General features: G+C 40.3%; 1 protein-coding gene across 2 annotated transcripts in view; it reads right to left on the reverse strand.

Annotated features, from left to right (window-relative positions):
* LOC133607496 (gap junction delta-2 protein-like) overlaps positions 1-17,535 on the reverse strand; it is a 49,682-nt gene extending 32,147 nt beyond the window's left edge. The window contains exons 1-2 of one of the 2 annotated variants that reach the window (XM_061962173.2): positions 16,406-17,535; positions 12,795-12,851 (exon numbers count right to left, since the gene is read on the reverse strand). In XM_061962173.2, the coding sequence (XP_061818157.1) occupies positions 12,795-12,851; positions 16,406-16,476 (128 nt within the window). In that variant the 5' untranslated portion in view covers positions 16,477-17,535. The remainder of the gene's footprint in view (positions 1-12,794; positions 12,852-16,405) is intronic. The other variant, XM_061962175.2, reaches the window with a different exon arrangement.
* Positions 17,536-22,434: the final 4,899 nt, after the last annotated feature.

Raw genomic sequence — 22,434 nt, forward strand, 5'->3', positions numbered from 1 at the left:
CTATGTGGAGTTTGCATGTTCTCCCCGTGACTGCGTGGGTTCCCTCGGGTACTCCGACTTCCTCCCACCCCCAAGGACATGCACCTGGAGATAGGTTAATTGGCAACACTAAATTGGCCCTAGTATGTGAATATGAGTGTGGATGTTGTCTGTCTATCTGTGTTGGCCCTGTGATGAGGTGGCGACTTGTACAGGGTGTACCCCGCCTACCGCCTGAATGCAGCTGAGCTAGGCACCAGCTACCCCCCGTGACCCCAAGGGGGACAAGCGGTAGGAAATGGATGGATGGATGGACTCAGGAGCACCCCGTAATTTAGGTAAAATTATATTTTATAGACAAGAATAATATTGTTTAAAGGGGAACTGCAATTCATTTGGAATTGTGCTTATCATTCACAATGCTTACATAAGACAAGAACACATGTGTTTTTTTGTTTTTTATGCATTCTAAATATTAAATAAATGCAATAAAAAGTCAGCTTACAATGGAGCTTATGGGAGACGCGCTATTCTGCCTATAAAAGTACTTAAAAAAACATCCAAACACGTCCATCAAAGTTTTATATACATGATGTAAGTATCAGAGGTGTGGACTCGAGTCACATGACTTGGACTCGAGTCAGACTCGAGTCATGAATTTGATGACTTTAGACTCGACTTGACAAAATGTAAAAAGACTTGCAACTCGACTTAGACTTTAACATCAATGACTTGTGACTTCACTTGGACTTGAGCCTTTTGAATTGACATGACTTGACATGACTTGCTACTTTCCCCAAATCCCAAAGATGAAAAAGTTATTCGGGAGCGCTCCGTATTTTTCATTGTGTACTTGTCTATCAGCGTTGCGTGTGTCAGCTGGTGTGGTCTCAGTACAACAGCCAATCAAATTAGATCTACTTTGTTTTCATCACACAGCATTCATCCAATCAAATTGCAGGACAACCAACGAAGAAGACATGTCCAAACCACACGCCAGTGAACAAAAAATGATACCTAAAATAATTGTATTTGGGTATAAAAATTACGAGGTGGTCAACACAAAACGGTTTACAGTATGCAACACACGCGCGGTTCGAAAATTACTGATGGAGAGGCAACAACTTCCAACTTCGTCCGGCATTTGAAGTTGCACAAAGAACGGTAAGTTTTGAATGTAAGATAACGTTTATTGGCTAAGTAACGTGACTTTTATTTGCTGTGTAGTTAAATCAGTGAGGCTGTAAACTCACTGCTAACGTTATAACGTTATTGCAAACACGGGAATCTGTTGCAGTTCACTACCTTATTCATACTTTTTGTTCAGTGATTTTTTTTAAGCAGGGTTACGTTAGTCAATATATCACACGTAACGTTAGACGGCGGTCAGCAGCACCGCGTATTTTAGCCACCTAAAAAAAGACAAAAATAGTAAAAAAAAGGTCAGTTAAAATGTATACTATATTATGAATATGTGTACCGTTTTAGCTAGCTTTCTGACATACTGTTGGTTGTTTACCTCAGTGGTCCCCAACCATCGGGCCGCACAAGAAATATTTTTTTTTTCTTTCTTTTTTTAATTAAATCAACATAAAAAACACAAGATACACTTACAAGTAGTGCACCAACCCAAAACAACTCTCTCCCCCCCTTTTGTTCTGGGCATTGAACATGAAGACTCTTCCTTCACTGTTCCGAGTGGCCATGAGAGTCTTGGCAGTGCCTGCCTCCAGTGCTCCAGTGGAGCGAGTTTTCAGCCATGATGGCATCATATTACGCCCCCATCGTGCACAAATGACTGACAGACTCTTGGCTAATTTGGTCTTTTGCAAATGCAATGCAGCATAGGGCCCTGACATATAAAAAGTACAACTTTTTTGTTATGTTCACGTATATGTCATGTTTTTTCAATGTTAACACTTTTGTACAAATAAGTACATTTGCACTTTATTTTTCAATGTGTTTGTTCTGTAAAGGAATGAGTTAATGTTTAAAATGACTGGTTAATAGTGCTATTATAAAGTGCAATGTCAGCACAATTTTCTTTCCTGCAATTTAAAATGCACTTGTTTTAATAAATAAATACAGCGTTTGAAAAGCATACACAATCTGTGTTAATATATTAGTCTGTGGTTAAAAGGACTTGAAAGGACTCGAAACTCAAAATGCAGGATTTAGGACTTGACTTGAGACTTTCCAGTCTTGACTTTGGACTTGACTCGGGGCTTGCCTGTCTTGACTCGGGACTTGACTCGGACTTGAGGGCAAAGACTTGAGACTTACTTGTGACTTGCAAAACAATGACTTGGTCCCACCTCTGGTAAGTATATATGTAATGTAGTGATGGGCACTTTTATAATAACATTGAATATTTACGTATTTTGATCATTTTAAGCACACAAAGCACCTTAATTTCAAATACGCATCACAATGTTAGCTTTTTTTTTTAACTACATCATTGATTTAAAACTCACTGCAGACTTCATGAGAGCCAACAAACATAATAAAACATCACTTACCAGACAATGTCTGCTGTCGTTAGAATGCGGACTGATAGTCTTGTTATATTAGACTTAGACTTAGACCTCCTTTTTATTGTCTTCAAATTTGAACTTTATAGTACAGATAAGAACGAAATTTTGTTACATAAGCTCATGGTAGTGCAGTATAAAAAAGCAATAAGGTTCATATATAAATAAATAAATAGGTTACTGTACAGATAAATATATTGCACTTTTTCACATGCGTCCACGTTTATGGATGTATGTTATATTGTCTTTTTTATTCCAGCGAGTTAATCCATTTTGGGGGGAGTTGAGGGGATAATTATGATACGTTCAAGAGTCTTACGGCCTGAGGGAAGAAGCTGTTACAGAACCTGGAGGTTCTGCTTCGGAGGCTTCGGAACCTCTTTCCAGAGTCCAGCAGTGAAAACAATCCTTGGTGGGGGTGGGAGGAGTCTTTGCAGATTTTCTGAGCCCTGGTCAGGCAGCGGCTTTTTGCGATCTTTTGGATAGGAGGAAGAGGAGTCCTGATGATCTTTTCCGCCATCCTCACCACTCTCTGGAGAGACTTCCAGTCTGAGGCATTGCAGGCTCCAGTCCAGACAGAGATGCTGTTGGTCAGCAGGCTCTCTATAGTGCCTCTGTAGAATGTGCTGAGAATGGGGGGAGGGAGCTGTGCTCTTTTCATCTGATGCAAAAAGTGCATGCGCTGCTGAGCTCTTTTTACAAGAGCTCCGGTGTGTAGGGACCAGGTTATACTGTCGGTCATCTGCACCCCCAGGATGCTGCTTACTATCTCCACCGCTGTGCCGTTGATGAAGAGTGGAGCGTGGCTGGACTGGTGCTTCCTGAAGTCAACGATGATCTCCTTGGTCTTGTCGACGTTCAGGACCACGTTGTTGGTTCTGCACCATTCAACCAGATGTTTCACCTCTTCCCTGTAGTCATGTCGTTGTTGTCCCGGATGAGGCCCACTACTGTCGTGTCGTCCGCATACTTCACAATGTGGTTAGTAGTGGACCTGGCGCAGCAGTCATGGGTCATCAACGTGAACAGCAGCGGACTCAGGACGCAGCCCTGGGGGGAGCCGGTGCTCAGGGAGATGGCACTGGAGGTGTTGTTGCCCACTCTCACAAACTGGGGTCTGTCTGTGAGGAAGTCACGCAGCCAGTTGCATATATCCCCGTTTGGATGAAAAATGACTCATAATCTTTGCGAATAAAAAGGAGGCGGAACCAAGCATCTTTTCGTGTCGTTCTCGTCATTTACGGGTCTAAATTGACCGTCAAAGTGTACTAACTTGTCGGAATACATCCTCAGCATTCTATTATCCAGGTTAGAGAAATTATTTATGATCTAGAATAAAGTTTGATGAGCAGGGAAGCGAGAAAACAGCTGACCGCTCGATGATGTAAACATAAGGACACACTCTAGTGATCGCGCGCCGCTATAAATAGTTTGTCTGTGTGAGCGCTTATAATAACAATATCACTAATATTTGGTTAATATTCAAGTCACAAAATGTAAATGGAGTATTGTTGCTGCTTTTTTGATTATTTTTATAGGGTTTTATGGGCGGAATAGAGAACATCCCATTGCCTCCGCTGTAAGCAGACTTTTATTTACGTTTATTTACAAGTTAGAATGCATTAAAAAAAAAGAAAAACTTCCATCGTCATCGTCACAGACAAAAAAAAAAAAGTGCAGTACCCCTTTAGAAATGTGCTTAGATGGTGCTTAAAAAGGCTTCTTTACAAGGGGTTTTCAACTTTCATCACTGTTAGAGATACTTTTCCAAAAATAAGGAGAGGTGAGCACATTTTGGCCAATAAGCGTAATGGCGCTCTGCCGCATATGTCAACTGTCTAATCGCATTTCATAATTGTTTCTTGTGTAGATGAAGCAGGACCAGCAACATGTATCAACCCCTTATTGCTCAAACGACACAATTGTCATCCTGCCACAGAGCTCAGACCTACTTCCTGTTGCTGTCTACAGCGCTAAGCCTTCTGGGTAATGTAGTGTATTAACATTAAGCAACACACTGGTGTCCTCACTTCCTAGTTTACATGCATTTTCATATTCATTTAACCTGCATTTATCCAAGGCAAGGCAATTATGGACAGATTGCTTGCAAATAAGCAGCATTTACATGACAGATATGTTGCCGTCTGATGATAACATTTCATCGTCTCTTACTGAATTTACCAACAAAAATTAGTGCTATGGATTGCTCTCAACAGTTCACAAATAACGTGTGAGGCTAAATGTGTTCGGACATAAATGAATGCTTAAAGGTGCCATATGTAATAATTTCATGTCATGTCATCATTAAATGGCCCTGATATGTCAAAAGGCATTAATAAATCATGTAATTTTTGAATACCTTTAAAAATGATAACAGTAGTTCAGCTGGGATATGCTCATTTAAAAATTAGATTTACAGCCCTAAAATATTGTTATTGTTTTCATTTCGATGCCCGCCCTCCACCGTTTGCCCAATTAGAAAGTCCGTGAGTGTGTCACAACCAGGTTGCCAGTTACGCACCGCCACCTTCGTCGAGGTCCTGCCACTGGTAAAGTTACTAAACATGTCAGACCTTAGTAAATCTAAAAGGTGTCGTTACGATTCTCAACTTATTCATGACAAAGCCAGGAACAAAACAAGGATTTGTATCGGGGATGCCTTTGCAAGATGGAGACGATTGAAGGCGGAGAAGATTTTTTCATCTGATGCCAAAATTGCTAATTTCCTTCCTAATAGGTAAGTCAGGCATTTACGTTTTCTTATTACTTGTAATAAATGGAAATGGACATTTCGTACGTATGCTATATTGTCCAATACAGTCTATGATGTTGTCTAACAAAGCTAGTATGATCGTACAACGAATGCTTAGGAGCGAAGCAACATCACACTAGTGTAGCTTAGCATGCTAGCCCGGTCAATGACGCATCAACATATAGATTAACGGGGGAAATATATGCCTGTTAGCATGTATGTCGATGTGTCATCCAACTGACAGGGCAAAATACATTTTCGACAAATAAAACCTATGTGGATATGGGTAGTGTCAGTGCCTATTTCGTTCTCAATATGCTGAGGAAATGTGTTAGCATGGCTAATTGCGGTTTCTGGTACTGTATGTGCATCAGGCACATATGGGGTGGTATTTGCTTGGCACAATATTTAAAGTTAAGTTAAAGTACCAATGATTGTCACACACACACTAGGTGTGGCGAAATTATTCTTTGCATTTGACCCATCACCCTTGATCAACCCCCCTGGGAGGTGAGGGGAGCAGTGGGCAGCAGCGGTGGCCGCGCCCGGGAATCATTTTTGGTGATTTAACCCCCAATTCCAACCCTTGATGCAGAGTGCCAAGCAGGGAGGCAACGGGTCCCATTTCTATAGTCTTTGGTATGACTCGGCCGGGGTTTGAACTCACAACCTACCGATCTCAGGGCGGACACTCTACCACTAATGCTTTACATGTAATATTTTCTACTTTGTGCATTGACATGGTAGTAGGCTATATGATTTATGCGTAATGTGGTTTATGCATAACGTGGGTTGGCTCACAGAATCACGCTTTGCACTGAAAGATGGTGATGTGTGTAAATGGAAGAGAATGCAGTGCGTCAGGTTGGATGCAACATGGAGTAATGCTGAATGAAATGTGGCAGTAATTTTACTGTTGGCCTTGGCTTGTCATCAAAGTAGGTCTATGTGATATGTAATATATTATATATTATTATATATATTTATTTTGATGGTGGTCTGTGCGGTCAAACTAGACACTTTAGCAGGGTAATGCCAACAATCTGTCCCAACTCCCGACTAAAATATAGCTGCGTAACTTTACAAATACATTTGGCTAATCGACATCAGTAAAATGTGGCATAATTACTTTGTAAACCATCTTGCAAGAAGCATAAAAAGATAAACCTACACCGTAGGACTCATCGATTGCCATTTGAAGTTCCTTGGAGTAGGATTCGGATTCTGCTGTATATCTGGCAACCTCAGTCATGACGAGTGGGAGGGGATTACAGAATTTTGACCGTGATTGCAGTACCATTTCTGGCCAAATTATCACATATGGCACCTTTAAGATAAACAAACATAAGTGTGAAATATACATGAAGAATGTTTGCAACTTGTGGACTAAAATAAGCAAGGTGGTGTTTATTTTCTGTAATTGTGTGAATGCTCTAAAGCATTTTTCCCATTCAAAATGAATTTCCACATTTTTCAACTGATTCAAACCATTCCACCTTCAACCCATTTCCAAGTTCAAATTCCCAAAATTCCCAGTTTTTCAAGCCCTATATCCACTCTTGTTTCTTTCAACTACTCCTTCCACATTTTTAAAACCATTTCAACCGTTCCACCGTCAAAACATTCCTCTTAATCAGGACACTTTTTCTTCTTTTTTTTTTAACTGTAAAAATTCTTGGTTTTCCCAAAATTCCAGGAATTCCATAATATCATTTCTCAAATAGAAATGTTTACTACATTTCTCTACTGATTCAAACAATTCCAACATCAACCAATTCAGCACATTCAGAACATTGAAGCTATTCATCTTTTCTTTTTCTTTTTTTTTATTCCACTTTTCCCCAAATTACCAAATTTCTGGGAAATTCCTATTGAAATGAATGGGATATTTTTCAAAGTTCCACAATTCCTATATTTATCAACCGAATCAAATTATTCCACCTTCAACACAACACATCTTGCAAATTTAAATGAACACTCTCCCACGTTCTAAACCAAATTCAGTTTTTTTCAGGAAATTATGGAATTACTGGAATTCTGCAACACTTGTTCTCAAAATTAAATTGTCACTACTAACACATTTCCCAACTGATTCAAACAATTCTAACACCAACCTTTTAAGCTCGTTCAAGACATTCATGCCATTTATCACATTTCAAAAAATTCCCACTTTTCCTAAGGACATTCCCATATAAATAAATGGGGCATTTTTCACAGCTCCACATTTCTCAACAGATTCAAACGATTCCAACACCAACCAATTCAGCTCATTCAGGACACATGTGCCATTATCATTTTACAAAAAAATCCTACTTTTCCCGATTCTCCCAAATTACCAGGAAATTTCGATTGAAATGAATGGGACATTTTTCCAAGTTCACAATTCCCACATTTCTTGACCGATTCAATTAGTTCTAACACCAGTTCATTCAGCTCATTAATTTTATTGCATGGTGCCATCTTGAAAGTATGCAAACTGTTCTAATGTTAGCACAGCTAATTTGTTATGTTTTATCCTACTAAACATGGATTTGGTTACTTGGAAACATCTAAGAAGTATGCTCGCTGTTTCCCTGTTACCTTGCTAATGTTACCATGCTAATGTTAGCATGCTAATGTGTTATGTTAGCATTTTAGCACGTTTTATCATTTTTAACATGATAAACATGGATTTTGTTACTTGTCGCCATCTTAGACTTATATTAGCTATTCCGTTGCTAAAGTTAACATAAAATGTTAGCATGCTAGCATTCTAACTAATTTTGGACATTTTAATTACAGATTTGGTTACTTGTCGCCATGTTAGAAGTATGACAGCTGTTCCCCTGTTAAAATGATAACTCTGTATGCCAGCATTTTAGGTAATGGGATATATTTACAGCAAATATGTATTGAGTCTGTTACTTTGTAACCTATTGTGGTATGCTTAAATTAACTATACCAACAGTTAGCATTTCAACATTCATAATACATTTCAGAATAGCTTCTGCTCTTCATCTCTCAAAATATTTTTAACCTTTAAACTATTTCAACATTCACACCATTTCTACATTCCACTCAAATTTCATTTAAGCGTTAGCTCTTTAACAATTAAACCATTTCAAATTTTACACCATTTCAACACTTGAACAATGTCAACATTCAAACTGTTTCAACATTCAAACTATTCTTACATTCGATTTACATTCCATCTGCATTTCAGTTCAGCTTCAACATTAGAGCATTCACACACAATTTCTACAAGACATCATCTAGTTATAACTATTACTATTTTTATTTATAAGTAATTAAAACAGTACAGTAATTTGAAAGTGAGCTCTCATTATGTGCTTTTAATTCCATCTATTGTCTATTTTTAAGTCTGTGTGGTAAAAAAAAAACGAGTAAAAAATCAATACAATATTTGTTTTTCAATTTAAAAAGTACGTAGAATATAATATGCTTTAAATTGACTCAATTTGACCCCGTTGGTAAGGTCATTTTATATAAAGGGTAGAGCTACACGTTGAAACCCACTATTAAAAGTCTGTTTTAAGAGAAAAAAGTCTTTAGTGTGCTGATGCGCTTTATGGGCTATAGTTAAATTATGAAATAGTGTTTAATGCTACACAAGGAGAATGCATGTAAATGTATTCATTGGGTAATCATGTACATATTGTGCAAGATGAGACCGGGTTTGAAATTGTAAATACACTGGTTACTGTATGCAGGCCACCTGAGGCATTGAAGCAAATCTCAATGTATCTGTTTGAAAGACTATAATCAAGCAAACTCGACTTTCTATTCCTAGCTTATATTTCTAGCTTCCTAGCTAATCAACCACCTAATGCCAGATCAACAGTTAGCTTAAAGTCTGCATTTTAGAATAATTCCTATTATAGCTGGAATAGACAGTGTCATGGTTGGAATATCTTCTTTAAATTGCAGGAGAACGGTCAAACAGATGACTGACATGCAACCACAGTTATAAAAGCCAAGGACACCATCAGCCAACGTGATTTTGAAAAGCAGGCTTCGAACTCCCAACTGCAGACATGCACATGTGTTTCTCAAAAGCTACACAATTCTATTTCTGATGCCAGTTGCCGCATGCTAAGGTGTGAAAATGCACTTCAGGATGCACAACTGTGATCAACCACAGTTGGTTGCGTTAGCACGTGCGCAACAACAGACCACACCTGACCACACCCAACTGGCGTGTTGGCTGTGATCAGTGGTGCAACAAACTTGAACCTTTCAACCCGTAGAGGTCAGTGCAACAAAATTTGGACTCCATGCACTCTTAATGGTGTGGAGTGGATCCAATCTAGGAGGCACCTGTGCAGCATAAGACTGTGCCAGAGGGTGAACAATTCTCCAACTTGCTGGTACATTCCCACAAAATAATGGCGATTTATTATCTGACCATGCAAACACATGCTTAGTGGACTAGCCCTAACAAAGTGGTTTTGCTGTATTTGGGCCACACGGAAAATAAAAGAAAACTGAGGAAAAAGTTGCAACATTATGATAATAAAGTCATATTTTATTGAGACATTGGTCATTTTATTGGAATAAAGTCATTATTAAAACAATCGAATGTCAAAATTCCCACACTAACTCTATACTCTTATTATATCTTCATAAGAACCTATTTGCGGTCTATTTTCTTTGCTGTATTGTGGCATTCAACTGCCCATACTGACTCTCCTATTGTTTTATTCTCGCAAATTTACAACCATTTCAAATTCTGACATTTTTCTTAATGGTAATATTACTCCAATTAAGACTTTTATTCAATTTAACTGCTGCATGCTTGGTCTACAAAAGCAAATAACTCAGGTATCAACAGCTGTGGCTGTAGGCAACCTCCTGGATTCGTTTTTAACAAAGCCACAAGACGGCAATAGCTGCATTTGATGTAGCATCCTAAATACCGGTATGTGTTTACCGCTAAAAACTCAGCTATTTGTGTGAAACTCATGCTGAACTGTTGTTTACAAAGAAACCATTACCGCTATTATACATTTGTTGTACAATATACTTTTTCAAAAATGGCCATGTGGTCAAGAGATCCATCTTCCCTTTCCACTTTCGCAAGCACTTCAAACCATTGTGTACAGTATATGACTTTTAACATTTATACAATTTTTGAACGAAAATTGCCTGCCTCCAATTAAAGGGGCTGTTTGCAACATTTACGCAGATGCCTAGAGTGCTAACTTTTCATTGCTTTTTAAGTTGTACATCCTGCCCTCTTACCATGTAATGACGTAACTGCGCGCATTTGCTTGTGCTGTTGTTAGCCAACGATAGCACTTCTGGTAGCTAACGTTAGCCATCACGATTTTGCATGTACGTGTGGACAAGACGGCGGTTAGTGACAAGACTGAACGTCAAACAATTTTTCGGACCGATGAGCAAATTTTATTCAATACAATAAGTAAATGTGGAAAATATAAACACATTAAAAACATCTTCAGTTAAACCACAAATGGTAAGTAGGGCTGTCAAATGATTAATCATGATACATCATACGTTATTACACGCTTGCATACTTTGAATTAATTTATTTTAAAAAAACTATATTTGGACACAAATGCAATTTTATCGTCAAACTGTCATGTAGTTTTTTTAATGTTTTACTTGAATGCACTACATCTATTTGCTAAAAAATGTGTAACAGTTTAATCTAGAGTACAATCAGGGAGTATTTTGGAGTGAAATTTGCCAGCGAGCACACCAGTCAGCATATCATTTATTATTATATTACATTTTTTTATAAATTTCCATATGCATTGATCTAATCATTGACCATATAAAAACTTGCATTGTCTTCTAGGTAACCATCTGCGTTTAAGGTAAAGGAGCATGTACAGTCAAAATAAACTGTGTGATTAAACTGAGTATATACATGATTAATACAATATTTTTTGGTGATTAATCACAAGTTAAAAGGGCTGTTTGCAATATTTACACAGATGCCTAGGGGGCGCCAACTTTCCAATATATTTTACACACATTCTGCTCTCCTCGTACGCAATGACATAATTACGTACGTGCGTACGTAACACATGCACGCGCTTTAGGTGTTAGCTAATAATAATAATTTGGATAGCTAGCGTTAGCTGTCATTGAATGTACATTCTATCACAACAACAGCATGACTGCAAAATGTTGCTTCTCTTGGACTGCTTTTGTATGTGTGCACGCGCTCTTTGCGTGTTGAAGTGGCCGGGTGAGTGACAGCCGTAAACTCCAATCATTTTACTCGTGTCCGTAAAAAATGTTGCTACATAAACTTTATAATTATGAAACATATAGAGAATTGTCAAACAAATATGTTCTGTTAAACCACTAATGGTAACATACGCTGTTCTTGTTATATTTTTTGCTTTGAAAAATGTTACTGTGAGGAAGTTGCAAACAGCATCTTTAACTTGTTATTTTTGAGTGCCCTAATATTTTTGGTTTGAAACAACCCCTTGACCTCTGCGGTTTAGTTAGCATTTACAATTACATATGTATGTACGTCACAAAATAATTTCCTTGACAATGCTACAACTTTACTCTCATAAAAGACGACTTCATTCGTGTAAACATTCAATATTATCACTTAATTCTGATCATATTGCAACTTTTTTTTCTCCAAATTAAATTATGGCTCTGTAAGTGATTACCACTTTATTCTAGTATTTTTGTTTTTCTTTTAATTTTCAGTGTGGGCTTAGTACTTGAATGCACTGAAGAACACCTGCTTACAGATGAAATTAAAACATTCAACCAGGTCACAATTTTATGATAGCTAAGCCTGGGCCCTCCCTACAATAAAAAAAAATAACAATCCAAATCGCCTTTGCAATTAACCAGGAGAAAATATCCCAGACCCTGCAGCCTACAAATGTGCACACCGAGACACCACAGACAATGTTTCTGGGCTCAAACTGCATCGGCAAGCGGGAAAGATGTCGGAAAACCTCATCGGAAAGCTCTAATGTTACATCTAATGCCCAGGGGCTCGCTTGAGCGGCTTACAGGACAAACACAGTCTGAAAGAAAGCAAAACACATTTACCGAGTGTATCACTCTATTTAGCACAGGCGGGATGTTCATGTCCAGAGGGCATCAACTACCTTCTGGATTATTTCCCCATTTCACATTAACACTTAGCCCTGTTTGTGTCATTTTGTGTTATTAAACTTGTGGCCTGTCGTAGAAACGAAACAAAAACAAGTACTTAAAGGACTATTATAAACGGAGCCGCAACAGCTTCTAGGCTAATTACTATAGTGACTCAGGGAACCATTTTAATGTTCAGCCAGTGAAGTGCATGATCAACAAATGGCTTAATTAAGCACAGGAAAGGGAGCCGTTACATGGTTATAGTATTTGTTATGACTTTTGAAAGAGGGAGCAGACCAATTGAGAGTTGCCTCCTTGCCTCTGAAACCACTAGTGGGGGCGGAAAGACTCCAAAACAAAGTCACAACAGTTAGCATTTAGCTTAGCAAAGTAGTCATGGCTGACAGGTTAGCAAACAGTTGCCTACTTACACATCCAGTAGAAACAGAGCAACACGGACATCCCTTTGGTCTCCTTTTGCTGGCCACCTGTTGGACGCAATTCCAATATTCACTGGCGTTTTAGCCCTTGTTCTTGGTTGTATTTATCGCTCGCTAGATATGAAGCAGCATTCGTCAGAGCTCGGGATGTAACGATAAATGGGACAATGACAACCCTCAGTTAATATTACCGTTTTTAAATTGAAATCATCCTACAAGCGTGATTGATAACCACACTTTGATAAACTCAGACCGGTGACACGATTCATTTAATGGAGGATCAAGCTAGCTTTAGCTCGCTAGCTAACTTAAGTGCTAACAATGTCTTTCCCCATTTAGAAGCGACATACTGAACGCATTACTGTCTAAGCAACTAAGATACTCATTTGGGCACGTTTAATTAACTCTATTGAGACACATGAAGAAATATGACACTTTTTACAAATCTAACTCAAAATGGAAGAAGATAAACATATTTAAACACTCAACTAAACAATACGGCTCTTAAGAAACCAGAACGATATTTAACGTTCCTTCTGCCAAGAAAGTATACAGTTCCCCCTCACCACAACACGCTTCAAATTTTGCGTCTTAACCGCGTCCCACAGATTTTTTTTAAAATGTTTAGTTTTTTAGTTTAAAGCGTAGTAAAACAAATGGCTCTAAATAACTGTTTTCAAGCTAAATAAACTACAATTATTGGCCACTAGAGGACACCAAACCAATCAGAGCGCGCTGTTCAGTATCGTGGCCACTGATTGGCTCAGCCTCAAGCAGCATTATTATATGAGATTAAAAGAGTCTAACGGTCACTTAAAGGCATTATGTCATGCCTGTAGGGCTCTTATAATATTGAAAAACAAATTTAGAAGGTCATAAACAGTTTTTATTCTTTGGCTATGAAAATATTTGATTTATGATTAATGATTCCTACGTTGCGAAAATTCATTAATTGCAGTCATGCCCAGAACCAATTAACAGCGATGACCGTACTGTGTGTCTATTCATTTAATTAAAAAATAAATAAAACTTGGTGAAAATATTCAGTGTGTGTGTGTATAAGTATTTGTTGAGTATATTTAACAATACCGCAACAATTTTGCTCACAATGACTGCAATGTGAAATGTTCCTATCGTTACATCCCTGACTCAGCACTTACTGCGTTGAAGAAAATGAGTCAAAACGCTACAGAACTTGAAAGTTTGAGCTTAATTCCCAGTGGCAAACCCCATAAACTGCAGTCATAAAATCCCAATGATGAGAAGCCATAACTTAATGCATCTTTAAACTCAGTCAGCGTACTTGCAGGTTTTCCTTTGGCGTTGATATAATGCAGCTTCCATAATCTCTGTCTTTGTGATGCAGCGAGAATGAGCCAGTAGTATAAAACCTACAGTACGAAGATTTTACACATTTCCATGACATGAGGATCATGAGCATTGGGTGTACAAATTTAAGTTCCTCACACAGAGCACCCAGCACATTGTTTTTGCACATGTATATTTTGGCATGACCCCGCTCGCCAACAAACCCTTCTTCACCATGACACGTTTAGATGATGCAGCTCAATAAAAACAATGGCATTTTCGTTTTTTTGTTTGTTTGTTTTTTCTCACCATCCAGCTCCTTCTGTCTGAGCCTTATCCTATCAATACTATTCTTTTAGGTAGCATCACCACAGGAACCTCTCTGAACTACCCATAATACCCAGTAAAGCCTGCTATTGATAATGTATGATCAGTTTATCCCCTAACTACGTATAAGTGTGCAGGATAAGGGCGAGGAAACAGGGTGACTTCAGCGCAGTTTCACTGTCTTATCCCCTCTTTGATTTGAGAACAGGATAATATGTATTTGTCTATCAGTACAAACCATTTCTGCATACAATCACCGAATTACAAAAATACAGGCATGGTTGGGGATGGGTACATTTCACTTTTGAACCGATACGGTACCATTTCCTGGTACTTTTGTGTGTGTTGATGAATGTTAATTGTTTAAAAATAATGAAATCTCATATTTTTGTTCACGTTTACCACTGAGCTGATAATGATAACTTTGTTGTACAGTTGTTATATATTCTATATTGTTATCTTACACTTCTGAGTCCCATTTGCAATTATTATATAGTCTACAGGTGTCAAACTCAAGGTCCGGGGGCCAGATCTGACCCGCACCATCATTTAATTTGGCCCACGATAGCTTGTGAATGTGTATCAATAAAAGCACCTAATCCATATGGATAAATGTATTTGAGCTTTCAATTTTGACATAGAGAAATGTACTACATGCAATTGCATATCTTCTTAACTTTAATATTATCTGATCATGCAACATTTTATGTGGATAAAATGAACATATCTACTCGTCAACCTCGACCTATGATTTAGTTATCAAACGTGTAGACAATTGTGCAATTATATAGTGAGGCGATTATACATTTGTACTTACATATATTCAATATTGCAAGCGGCCCTCTAACAGCACCCATAACTGAGATGTGGCCCGCAATGATAACCAGTTTGACACCCCAGATTATAGTAGATTTTGCATGCAGTTGCAATTCCCAAACGTTCGGTGGCAGTAGTGTATAGTCTAAAGTGTGTTGCCATAGTAGTCTTTGCTATAGAGTTGAAAGTGCCAGGCTAGTTTTATGTTGCGCCCTACAAAGTGTTTATTTAACCCGCATGGTTCAGTCCCTGCTTTCTGTTCTGCCCGGGACTTGAACCTGGGTCGCCGGCCTGAACGTGTTATCTACCGAGTTAAAAGCCAGAGAGATCAACCTGATAGCCAGCGCTGCTCTTGAGGTTGCCAGGGAGTGAGGTTTACCAAGGTACACATGGCCCAGCCACACCGGCTGACCTCCGTTACATTTACAGTATACTGTAAGTATTGTACTTTTTACACAACAGCTGTTTGATTGTAACGTGCATGTAACTTGCCATGTAAAATCACTAATTCTAATCGGTCGCAGGTCTATGGGGAATCCAATGTTAATTAGCATTAAACCAGCCCATTTAAAAAATCTGGAGCCTTTCTGTACTTTTGGGCACCTTCTTTTTTGTAACATTAGAGGCAGTCCGACTGAGTCCACTTCTTGAGTGCTTGTTTCCCTGCTAAGTGTTTGAGACGATATTTATGCAAGCAGATATGACGTCAAGTGCAACAAAGGTATCGTTTGGTACCCGGTGGTACCACCACAATTCAGTCAGTACCTGTTGAAGTACCAAATTTGATACCCATCCCTTAGTCACGGTAAACCCAAAGGGCTTATGTATGCTTTCTCATGTTTCCTAGTTGTTTTGCTATAGTTATCGTCAATCGTTTTCCTTGTCTGTGACACCCTCTCTATTTTTGTGTACTTATTTTATGAGTTGAGCACTGCTGCCCCCTACCTGGAGGCATGTGCATCGTTCAAGCATGAATAAATATACTAATACTGAAAGTCTAACTAAAAGTCCACCGCCCTAGTATTTGAGGAGTTCTGCGTTAGAGTATACAGCAGCGGGACAATCCTGTGCCTGGAGGTGTGGGAGGGGATGCACTGTAGAAAGATGAGTGTGAGCACAAGCATATGGTGAAAGACGAACAAGTTTCTTACCGGCCAATCATAGTAGAGTGCTGCTGGACAGCCGCCTCCAGCAGCCGCTCCAAAATGGTCCACTCTCCCATGGTGAGGTGTCAGGGTTTAGTCACACCAAACGGGGTACTCGACCTTTCTTCCTCGCGCCCCCCCTTGCCCGTTGACCTCTGCGCTGCACTGGCTCCCTGTTGACCTCTACACCTTTTGGGTGATGCTTTTGTGCTTCCCCCGGGCTTGCCGTGCAATGATTCTCTTGCCAATGGTGGAGAGGTGCTGAACTGATTGCCTACCCCCACCCCCCTCAGCCCTCTCCTCCCTCTCCTCGCCTTCACCCCACCTCCTCTCCTGTGCAGTGATGCCTGTCCTCCCCTGCCGCACCACTCTGTTCTGCACTACAGCATATGCTATAGCTCACTGCTTGACAGCCATGATCACCCTCTCTTTGCCGCCTCTCTCTCCCTCCACCCTTTACCCTCTTGGTGCTCCTCCTTCTATACTTCAGCTGGCCTCCTTGCCATCAGTGCTCCTCTGCGGCCGTCCTTGCATTGTCTCAAGACCCTCTGCTCTTCTGCACCTAAAAGCGCACTCTCCCACTTCCTACTGAGGACTGCAGCAGCACACACACAGCTCCTGCCTGCTGAATGTCATTTTATGACTGGAGGAATGGTCTCTCCCAAAGCTCCAAGCGCTACAGTGCAAGGACTCGTAAAAAACACACACACACACTCATATACACTAACACACACACGCACGCTGCCACCAAGCCCTTTAGTAATAAATCAGCTGCCTTGCTGCATCCAGTGAGGCTAAACCAAGACGCTGCAGACCTTCCGTCCTGTCTTGTTCCCCTTTTAGCCAATTTCAGCCCACTAGTGCTCAGAGTCACGTCTGCGGCACATGAAGAGCCGTCCTGTAAAGCCTATTTCTGGGCTCCATCCTCTTGACTCCCATCACCCAACCTAACCTCCTCTAGCCCCTAAACCTCCCCTCTCCTTCACCCTCCACCTATTGTTTTACTCACGTGTGTGTGCAGATCTTTCCCAACTAGCTCTCAGTGCACCGTCTCCATCTCTGTGTTTCCTCTCCACCTCTGTCTCTTTCTCCAGCATGGAGTCGCTCTATCCCTGTCACATTGTGAGCATGCAGAAATCCCCCCCACACCCACTCAGAGATCTGCTCTCTCTCCTCCCTCTCTCCCGCCCTCGCTGGTAAATGTGCTTACCCTCATCGCCGCTTCACTTATGCTTGCAAGAATGCCTACTTCTGGCCACAAATGCAAGGATTCAGCATCTTACACTGCATTACGTCTCATCACTGCTGCAATCCTTTGTTCCGTTTCTAAAATGATTTCAGGGGGATTGTGGCTGTGTTACCCCTGCACCATCCCCCACTGATGTCCTACTCCACTTCTTACTGTTAGAGATGACAACACACCTACTTTACCCTGACCCAACCCTGATGTCATTCCCTCTCCTAACTGGCCCCTGTGTTCTTCACTCATTTCGCCCTTCTCCCCCTCCTCCTTCATTACATCCCGCATGCTCCCCATCCCTCTCAGGAGACCTGAGTGCTGTACTGCATTTTGCTGTGACATTGAAAGCTGCATTCATTAGATTTATATTAAGGTGATGTGGAGATGGGAAGGTCTCCCTCCATCATGCTCACACATCGAGTCAAAGGTGCGTCACTGATACACTCACACATCAACAGCCAGCTCAGGAAATCCATATTTGTGTGTACCTTCAGGGAAATAAAAAAGGAGGGTACTCTGTGTTTTCTCCCATACACTACTAAGCGCCAGTGTCCACTGCAGTGGACATTTACTTTTGGTGGAATTTATTTGTCAGTGTTACAATTTATTGAAGTAAATAGTTTTTATGTATAACACAAATGCCCACTAATGGACATAATTTATTTTGTCAGCATTACAATTTTTTGGGGGGGGCGGGGTGATTAGCTCATTGCGGTAGACATTAGTTTTTGGGCTATTTCTTTTGTCAAACTAAATATTTTTGGGGAAAAAATATTGCCCTGATGTTTTCACTCTATTTGACAGCACATAACCAGTGTCCAATGCAATGGACATTTATTTTATGTCAATTTCTTTTCTCAGCCTTATGATTTTCAGAATAAAATCAACCCCTTTGATATAAAACACAAATGTCCACTGCATTGGGTGTATGTATGTTTTTGCTCTCTTTTTTTAGTCGGCTTTATCCCTATAATGCAAAAAAAACAAATGCCTATTCCAGTGAGTGTTCTTTTTGGGTTTATGTACAGGTATTTTGTCAAAATACAAGTGTCTGTAAAAATCTGTCATGTAACATGTCCCCCATCGTGGAGCAGTATTTTTGGTCTATGTCTTTTGTATGTTATGTACAGGAGGAGTAGACGGCACAGACCACAAGGGAGCGTAGTTAAACTCTATGATTTACTATATATATACTACTATATATATATATATATATATATATATATATATATATATATATAATAACAAACAATAATAATATTAATCAACAAGGAAATGGAGTGTGACGAATCCAAAGTGTGTGTGTGCGTGTGTGTGTGTGTGTGTGTGTGTGTGTGTGTGTGAATTAACTGTTGAGTGTTACCATAAATGTTGAGCGAGAGGCAAGTCAAAAAGGGGAAGGGCAGGCTCATAGATCCGTGATCCAAGCGGGAGGTCCGTGAGGCTGGAGAGAGGCGTCCTGAAGTCCGTGTCCAAAGCGAGGTGTCGAGGATCGAGGGAGGCAGTCCGGAATCCAGAGGGGAACAAACAAGGAAGACGAGACGCACTGCTTGTCACGCAGGAACGGGGATTTGTTGCAGGAACGACATGACACAGGAAAACGCACAATGAAACACGTAGGGGAAAACACAGAGAAAGCAGGATAGCATCAAGTATGAATACAGCTTACTGTACACGAACAATAGATTACGTTCTGGCGCAGAACGCAGGTCTGCACTGGCTTAAGAAGCCCAGGGCGATCATCAACCACAGTGCTGATTGCTTGCAGTGTGACGCATGCAGGTGCGCTCTTGGAGGCGCAATCAACAAAGCGCACGGATGAGTGCATATTGGCATGCGCCCGGGCCATGACATTGTAAAAGTAAACATTTTTGGAAATAATATAGCCTTATTATGTACACATTTGTTTTAGGTCTATTTCTTTTGGTACAGATTTCAGTAAAAAAATAATAATAATAATAATAATGATAATGATATATATATATATATATATATATATATATATATATATATATATATATATATATATATATATATATATATATATATATATATATATATTTATATGTGTGTATGTACAGTATGTCATGCAAAACACAAGTGTGACCATGTGTTTTATGTCGATTTTGTCAGCGTTATAATATTCGTAATAAAATAGCCCTATTATGCAAAACAAAAAATGTCCACTGCAGTAGACAGATAGTGCTGTCACTATTATGCAAAAAAAACCATACAGTCAGCATTTGTTTTTAATTTAATTCCAATTTTTTGTCAAAGTTACAAGTTTCAGCAAAAAACAAAACAAAAAATCTGTAATGCAAAACGCAAATGTCCACTGCAGTGGACATGTGTTTTTGGTTCATGTCTTTTGTCAAGGTTACAATTTTTGTAAAAAAAAATATAGCCCTGTAATGTGGACTTTTGTTTGCAATCTATTTGTTAAAGGCGGCTGACCCGAAGTAGGACTCCAATGCAGAGAGAGAGACAGGTTCCAAAATTCACTGAACTTAGTAACACAAGGCGCACTCAAACAGGAGTGGGAGAAAAAGAAAACACTCTCAAAAAGGAGTGGAAAAAACGTCAGTACAACTACCAGGCAGAGCCACTGGTATGGGTAGATGTCTGGAGCCAACAGGATGCACATGGGAATCAGCCAAGGAAGTGTCACGATCGGCTTTGACGGAGTAGGACCTCATTACAGAGAAGAAACCACAGGAAACAAGAAGCGTGAGGGAAGCCAAATCAGGGGAGATGTACACGACTGAAATGATGAACGATCAGGAATCTACTTGTGCCCAGTGAATTGACTGGAGGGTTTAATTAATCAGAAGAAAATGGTAATCAGGTAAACACGAACGTGGCTCCACCCTGTAACCCAGAAACCAGGCACTGCAACCAAAAGCAGACAGGCGGCAGCAGAGCTGCCAGATCATTACAGTACCCCTCCCTCTAAAATACTGAATTTCCACTGTATACGAAACGGCCGCGGACCGGCTTCACTGCTCACATGACACATGTGCATACAGACAAGGTAGACTACAATCCTTTCACAGAAGCTTTAAACTCATTCATTATGTGGGCTCTGTACCGAGGATGTTGTTGTGGCTTGTGCAGCCCTTTGAGACACTTGTGATTTAGGGCTATATAAATAAACATTGATTGATTGATTGATTCAATGTAACAAGGGTTTGAAGTTTAATAATCGATTGTAGGTTATTCCAAGCCTTTGGTGCTGAAAACCTAAATGCTTTCTTGCCCAGTTCAGTTCTTACTTTGGGGACGACAAATTGCAGAACATTCATTGAACGACGATTGTGACTTCTTTGTTTCTTTGTTAAAAGACAAGACAGATAAGATGGAGTGATACACAGAATGGTTTTGTAGATGAAAACATACCAATGATTGAGGCGTCGAGCACATAAAGATGTCCAGTTAACCATTGAGTATAATACGCAATGGTGAGTAAGGAGAGCGCAGTTGGTGATGAATCTCAGTGCCCCGTGGTACACACTATCCAGCTTGTGGAGACAACCAGAAGTAGCATTCATGTACAACACATCTCCATAGTCACAGGCCCTCATATCACCATTTAGCTGTCCGGCATATGCCTGTCCATTATTCTTTAATTTTGGACCTCCGGAATCAGCATGTCATATTTCGTTTGTGTTAACAAGATGAAATCTAGTCTGAAAACCTTTGACAAGTTCACTTAATGTCCATCGCCGCCCATTTGGACTTTTCAAAGTGTAAATTACAATCCTTCTTGAAGACGGTGTATTTTATTTTGAAAGTAAACCAGATACTTTATTTTGTGTTTGTGCATAACTTCCTGTCTAACACTAACACATTTTTCCAAAATTGAACAAATTTGTCGCAGCGCCCGGCAAAAATAGAAGCTCTGCGTATACTTAGCGCTGGAATGCGGAATGGCAACGGCATGTCGGTGACGTTCCGCAGGCGGTGGAAACAGACACATTGACGTAAATAAAAACAGAAAAAGTCCGCAAGGGCGCTTATGCCGGTCTGCAGCCGCTTTACATTTAGTGGAAATTCTGGGTAAGGCGACCCCTGGCGGCCTTCCTGGTTTCTCAGGACGGAGAGTGGAAGTTGCACAGAAGGGATGGATCGAGGATAAATGAGCTGGAGACCCATGAGCGCTCTTCAGGACTGTACCCTTCCCAGTCGACCAGATACTCAACTCCCCTGCCCCACTTTCTGGAGTATAAAATGGCCTTCACTGTGTAAGCTGGGTGACCATCAATCATGCGTGGAGGAGGCGTCAAAGGAGGGCACAGCGGACTGGTGGTAACCGGCTTGAAGTTGGAGACATAAAATACCGGATGACGCTTGATGGATGGGGCAGCTGGACTTTGACCGCCGCAGGGCTGGTCATTCTGGTGATCTTAAAAGGCCCCACAAACCTGGGAGAAAGCATCCTAGAAGAGCTAGCCAATGGTAATTCCTGAGAAAACAGCCGTACTTCTTGTCCGGTTGGTAAATACCAGCCTACGGTTCCGGGCAGCCGTACGAGACAGAGTGCTGGCGGACGGAAGGGATAGCGCTCTCTAACTCCTGGGGGAAAAGAAAGAGGTGGCTGGTAACCATAGGCAACTTTTAAAGGAGACATACCTGTGGTTGAGAAGGTGAGGGAATTGTGAGCGTACCCCACCCAAAGGAAGATGGGAGGACCAAGACAAAGGGTGTCATGGCATACCCAGCGAAGTGCCTCCAGGTCCTGGTTAACCCGCTTCGTCTGGCCGTTGGTCTGGGGATGGTATCCTGATAAGAGGGTTAG

This window comes from Nerophis lumbriciformis, linkage group LG09 (genome assembly GCF_033978685.3).
Source record: "Nerophis lumbriciformis linkage group LG09, RoL_Nlum_v2.1, whole genome shotgun sequence".
NCBI lineage: Eukaryota > Metazoa > Chordata > Actinopteri > Syngnathiformes > Syngnathidae > Nerophis > Nerophis lumbriciformis.